Raw genomic sequence first — 6,918 nt, 5'->3', positions numbered from 1 at the left:
GGAAAATAAAAAATTCAACAAATTAGAAAATGTTTCCACAGTAAAAATCTGCCATAATCTAGAATTGGTTATTAAAAAAATGTATCTCGTGTTTGTATAAGTCTCCACAAAGATTGTTCTGTAAAGCGCGGAGGGGGGCAAAATTCTATTTAACGGCAAATTTGCCGTTAACAGAGACAAAAACCAACGTAGGGGAAATGGGCTTGCCGTTAAGGGGCTCCAAATCTAGCAGCCAATTTGCCGTTAACAGAGACGAAAACTGTTCGTCGACGACCCCTAAGGTCTGCATTTTTTGTCTGTCCATTTTTTAAAATTTTTTCGTGCATGGGCAAGAATCCTGTAAAAATATAAACATTGAAAGTCATCCATACCTTTAGGGACCGTCTCCACAATCGTTTCAAATTTTATACAAATTTAAACGATTATGATCGTTTCGAGATTGTATCATCATTTTTTTAAATTGTTTACGGATCGTTTAATGAAATGAAGGTGAAACGATTGAATTTTATTTTAAACTCTAAGCTTAAGAATGATACGAAGTGGAAGCGAATGGGATATGAATGGGAAACGATTACAGAACTACAGTCCAGTCCAGATGTAAGCATACGCGTACGCTTAAGTTTCACACCTTTTTCTCAGAGGCTGTATTTGTTTGTCTTTTGTTCTTATTAATTATCTTGCGAGTCTTGTAAGTCGTTAACTTGCGCGCAATAAACAGAAGATTCTTAAAGAAAAAATAGCTTATTATAACTGCACATAACTATTGTCAATTGCTAATGTTTCCAGAAAAAACACAATATTAGAAAGACAAATGTATTTCATTTAACGACTTTGTGATGTTAATATAAACCGGTATTTGGCGAAAAGGGGTGAGGATGCTGGTCAAGCAAAATGACACAAAACTCTCCTGCGCGTGTAATTTAATAACACTCTCTGTGACACCTATCCTAATCTCGTAAGCGTATTTGGTAACAACTACCTGTTGTACCTTCCTTTCCTTTAACTGTCTCATTGTTTATTACGCTATGTTATAACATACACCTGAGCTTAAATCTGAGCCTGAGCTTAAGAAATCTTTCGTTGTTTTTTGAAGACAATGTTGTCAGCTTAGGTCAGAGGCCAATGTGATGTGAAATTCTTAATTTATAGGCCATTGGTAACAGAGGCTAGACTCATTGGCCTGGTTAATTGAGACAATGCCCATTGTGGGTAAACAAAACATCATGCACCAATTTTGAAGCTCAATATAGTGTTTTTATATTTTAGTTTACCCAACCAACTAGCAACCCAACTGGAAACTGCAATTACATGAGCTAAACTGTGTTTAACTCCATTTAAATAGTGTGAAAATAATTATTCCCAATAGCATAATTGCAAATGTTATCAACTCTATCAATGTGACACGAAGAGCCATTGTTTAATAGTTTTATTATAAATAAAAGTTTTGCATGGAAACTTAATAAACTAGCGAGAAGGCATTGTTGATTGCACGGGTTGAATAAAGCTTTTAAACGATAGAAATAATTATATTTTAACAAAGATTGAAACTTTAATTTTGATAGAATAGCATTTTTACATCGCATTTTAAAAGTTAAAAACGAAAAACGGGGATAGAAAAGCTTTTTCGATCGTGTTTTAAAAATTTAAAAACGAAATACGGCGATAGAAATGTTTTTTTAGATCGCATTTTAAAAGTTTAATAACGAAGAGCGGCGATAGAAATGATTTTTTAGAAAGTTTAAGAACGAATAATTATTATTATTAATCATATTTATACCGGTTTACATCTTCAGTATGATATGATATATCGAGTGACCTGTTAAAACAAAAATAAACAAAGTAGACAAAGAGGGGCGATAGGAAGGCTTCGTTAGATAGTGTTTTAAGTATTTGAAATGTTATCGACTCTAACCAATGTGACACAGCGAGCCATTGTTTGATAGTTTTATTAAATAATAGATTTGTGCGAAAACTAAATAGACAGCGAGAAGCATAGTTTGTTGGAAGCATTGTTTAAATCTTTAAGAGATAGAAGTAATTATGTTTCAAATAATGTTAAAACATTGATTTGTACTAACTCTTTTTCCAAGATTTATTTTTTAGAAAAAACACTTGTTTTTAACTTCTTATCTTTTTATTCTCACCAGAACAAATTGTTCCCAGAACGAGCGTTTTCACCTTTTATGCGCGTCGAAAGTTATATTTTTAGACTCTTTCTTTGGTATTAAAATTTAAAACAAAATGTTCTCACAATGAGTGTTTGATCTTTCTAGAACATTAAAAGTTATATTTCTAGATTTTTTTTTTTTTGGTATTAAAATTTAATTTGTTTTCGAAATCCTATCCCGAACGTAGGGTTTTTCCTATTGCGTTGTTAAACGTTGCTTTTTATAAAAAGAACCTTTAAAAGTTTCGCATTTTTAAAAAATATGTTTCGACGATAAAGAAATATTACTAAAAGTTTTGAAAGTAGAATTAAATTTTTTTAAATATTTAGATCATTGGATTTGTTTTTTAAAGGAGCTTGTGTTTTTTAAATATCTTGAGATTAAAATCATGTTACTATAATTAGTTTCGTTGCTAAAAGAAATAAAAATTCAATGGCCTTCGCATTTAATTTTTTCTCGTGCAGAGTATTGTTTTTAAACAATGTTTCTTGCTATGCTTTTGTTTTTAACACAAAGCAATTATTTTTGCGCAATTTGAAAGGAACTCGCTATCCTATTGTTTTTTTAATGAAAGCAATTTTTTTTGCAAGTTGAGCGTTAGCGTACGCTTACATCTGGACTGTACTGTATTTTGAAACGAGTGCAGAAAAAACTTTTGAAACGAATTTCGAAACGAATTCTGAAGTGAATTGTTCTCCCAAAACAATTAAAAAACAATAAACGTGATAAATTAATTGCTTAAACATCGCCATAGATGGTTTAAAAACCATCAAAACACGATCGTATGAAGCGAAAACATCGCCATAGATTGTTTAAAAACCATAAAAATGAGATGATAAGAAGCTAAAACATCGCTGTAAATCGTTTAAAAATTATCAAAACGCCATCGTATATAGCTAAAACATCGTCATAGATCGTTTAAAAACCATCAAAACACGATTGTATGAAGCTAAAACATCCCCATAGATCGTTTAAAAACCATCAAAACACAATTGTACGAAGCTAAAACATGGCCGTAGATCGTTTACCAATTATAAAAACAGGATCGTATAGGAAGCTAAAACATCGCTGTAGATTGATGTATGTAGATATTTTAAATAATTTGATATTAAAATTTCTTTAGAAATCGGTGCGTGTGATAAACATAATAATAATGGTGTTAAATTTAAAGGGATTTTGAAACGATTTAAATTGAAACGTATTGATGTTGATATTGTGAGACGATTATGAAACGAATGCGAAATGATTGCGAAACGATTTTCGTTTCAACAAAATGATTTTATACTATTTTGAAACGAGTTTGAAACGATTTTTTTGGCAAAAAATATTTTAAAATCGTTTCAAATTCGTATAGAGATCCTTTCAAAAAAAAATCATACGAATTGAAACGATTATTTTTGAAACGATCGTGGAGACGATCCCTTATATTGTATCAAAAAATTGATTTTTTTATTAGCCATTTATACTAAAGAAATGACAACATCTCTAATGGTGAAACTATTTATTTATTTTTGAGAGGGAATGTTGACTTTATCCAAATAACTAACTTTTTTTTCTGATTAGTCTTTCACACTTTTTTAATTGAATAGGAGGTAAAAGTGAATGTTTTTAACACTCTTTGAGTTCTATGGTATACTCAGTCGCCTCTTTATGAATAATAAAATTTAAAAAAACAACCTTCGGAATATTTATCGCTTAGGAAGTGTGAAAGTATCACCCTTATCATAAGTATGCTTGAAAGGCGTGATATTTTAAAAAAAATTTAAAACACTTTTTCGTAGTGTTCTATTACATTACAAATCCCTTTTACAAAACTACAGAAACTTCACAAGGGGTGTGCTACTGTGCTATAACCAACGTGTTTATCTGAAAATATTCTCTAGAAATTACCTCTTAAAGACGAAAGTTTTAGTTAAAAAATGGTTTTTTTGGAAAAAGTAAAATAAATCAAAAACAGGAACTTTGTGGAAAATAATTAAAAAACATCAAATAAGAGTTGGAAAAGAAGTAGTTTTGAAAATGAAGTCACTTTTGGGAAGGCAGGGTGTGTTTCAAAAGTGTCTTTGTAGTTTTTACAAGTTGAAAAGTTTAAAATTATTTTTATACCATTTGATAGGTATTTAAAAATGCGTCTTACTGAAGTAGGAATAAATAAACTTTGATTTACCATGCCAAACCATGCTCAAAAGGTATACCGTTACCTTTAATCACCGAAACCCAATCGTATAACGTAAACATCCCCGCATTTTGTTCTTGTACTGTGCTCACTGGCTTAGGGTTAAAAAAACTGTTTCTTTATTCTATCACTAAAATAGTGAAAAAATAAGACAGACAAATATACTTTTTGTAACACACAATTATTGTTACGACAACTTAGCGTAGCGAGTAAGGGGGTGGGTTACCTGACACAAAGTAGCTTTAATAACATTTATTCCACACGCGACGCTACAAACAAAAACAAAAAAACTAAGTTACAAACTACGTATAAAATAACAGAAAATTAAACCTAACTACAAAATGCGTGATGACGAACGGCCAATACAACATAAAGAAGAAATAACACATACGAAAAACATATACTTACTAAAACACAAAAATCCCAATACTTCACCTTTACAATAGCACACCACACGGCACAGATACTTCACAATAACGAACAAGAAACTTACGCACACAAATTACGACAAATACACTATACCTAAGAGACAAAACATAAAACATATAGCAAAACACTAAGAAGGAGAACCAAGTGTTCCTTCGCAGAGTCTGAGGCCTACTCGCGCTCAATACGGGAACACCTGGTTCCCCTTAAGATATAAGAAGTATCTTGACAAACAAAACTGACTACTATCATATAAATTTCAGCTACATGACGGATTCAGCTTCTGTGGCTCCTCATCGGGGATTCGACCTTTTACTTCCTTTTCACGTGATTCTAGAAGCTATACGATCTTTACAACCGGACGCTCGTATGCGTTTTGTGTTGAAGTTTGAACAAAAACACATTTCACTTGACCGTTGTTGTTTGGACGGACGTCTGCAATTCTTGCAAGACGCCATTTATTTCTTTGATGAGCGTCGTCTTTAATTATCACTATATTGCCAACTACGAAATTGCGTCTTTGAGTTTGCCATTTTCGTCTTTGTTGAAGCGTTTGGAGATATTCTGTACGCCAACTCATTGACCAGATGCTGCACTCTTCTCCATCGTTGTCTACTGTACATGTCGTTTTTATTAAATTCCCCAGGTGGTGCCATGACAATCTTAGACTCCATTGTCAGTAAAAGATTAGGGGTAAAGGGAATAAGACTGTCACTGTCATTAATAGTTTTTACAGACAAAGGTCTGCTATTAACTATCGCTTCCACTTCTGTTAGAACGGTTCGAAAACATTCATCATTCAAACTATGACTGTGGTTGTTAAGTAATGACGATAAAATGGAACGATAAGATCTTATTTGTCGCTCCCAGACACCACCCATGTGGCTTGCAGTAGGAGTGTTAAAGTCCCAGCCGATCCAATCTGTGTTGTTTCTTAGAAGAAATTCAGCAATCTTCGTTGGTCCATTTCTTTAACAGCTTTCTTCAGTTCTACTGAAGCACCAACAAAATTCATCCCATTGTCAGATCGTAATCAACGTACTTCCTCTCTTCTATTAATAAAACGGCGGCGGCCATGATGATAAAATCTGTCTCGAGACTGTTTGTACTTTTCAAATGAATGGCTTGACTAGAGAACCATTAAATAAAATGCCATAGCGTTTAAGTTCCTCTCTTCCTTCTTTGATCAAAAGAAGATTGGAGTAGGAATTTGGGTCCAGATAACCTACGGCCATTTTTTATAAAGTTGAAGACTGTTTGACCACGTGATGCATCGTCAGCAGGATTTTGAGAAGACGAAACGTAACGCCATTGTTCAACACTGGAAGCTTCATGAATAGTCTGTACTCTATTAGCCACAAACAAACGAAACTTCCTTGACTGATTTGTTATATAGCCTAACACAACTTTGCTATCTGTCCAGAAAACTTCAGACAATAGATTAATATTGAGCTCCATTTTAAGCTGCGTAGCTACTTTGGTTGATGTGTTAGCTGCAGATAACTCGAGACGTGGGACAGTAATTGGTTTTAATGGTGTGACTCTTGCCTTGCCCATCATGTAACAACAATGAACTTCACCTTGATCATTGACTAGTCGAAGATACGATACTTGCCCATACCCACTTGTGGAAGCATCAGAGAAATGGTGAAGTGAAATATCACAAACTTACCAAAACATTCCGGAACAATGCAATGTGGTATGCTTATGTCTTTCAGCAGAGGTAAAGAATTCCTCCATTGTTCCCATATTGCTCGTTGTTGTTGAGAGATGTCATCATCCCAATCCTTTCGTTCACTGCAAAATTGTTGTAGGAGTTGCTTGGCTGGTAAAAGAAATGGGGCTCCGAATCCAAGAGAGTCATACACAGAACTAATTGATGATAGAATACCTCTTCGGGTCAGTGGATTGTCCTTCAACACAATTCGGAAGCAAAACGAGTCTGTTTCAACACACCAACTGACGCCAAGGGCTCTTTTGATTGGGAGGGTTTGAGCATCAAATTTAGGTCTTCAACATTTTTCGACCTTTCTTCCGTTGGAATACCTTCTAATACTTCCCTTGAGCTACTTACAAACTTGGTCAAAGGAAAGCCACCAGCAGCATACATTATGTTACTTTCTCAATAAGGCGTAAAGTCGACAAGGC

At 33.7% G+C, this 6,918-nt stretch overlaps 1 protein-coding gene across 1 annotated transcript; it reads right to left on the bottom strand.

Annotated features, from left to right (window-relative positions):
• Positions 1 to 5,931: 5,931 nt before the first annotated feature.
• On the bottom strand, positions 5,932 to 6,327 carry LOC130657906 (uncharacterized). The gene has a single exon (XM_057460893.1). The coding sequence runs from the start codon at positions 6,325 to 6,327 to the stop codon at positions 5,932 to 5,934; it is 396 nt and encodes a 131-aa protein (XP_057316876.1).
• Positions 6,328 to 6,918: the final 591 nt, after the last annotated feature.

Source organism: Hydractinia symbiolongicarpus, chromosome 9 (genome assembly GCF_029227915.1).
Source record: "Hydractinia symbiolongicarpus strain clone_291-10 chromosome 9, HSymV2.1, whole genome shotgun sequence".
In the NCBI taxonomy this organism is placed as follows: domain Eukaryota; kingdom Metazoa; phylum Cnidaria; class Hydrozoa; order Anthoathecata; family Hydractiniidae; genus Hydractinia; species Hydractinia symbiolongicarpus.
Note: the sequence above shows the minus strand (reverse complement) of the source record. Positions and strands in the feature narration are given on the sequence as shown.

Excerpts from the sequence above, each read along its gene's own strand:
- LOC130657906 (XM_057460893.1), bottom strand. The coding sequence starts at position 6,327 with ATGGGCAAGGCAAGAGTCACACCATTAAAACCAATTACTGTCCCACGT.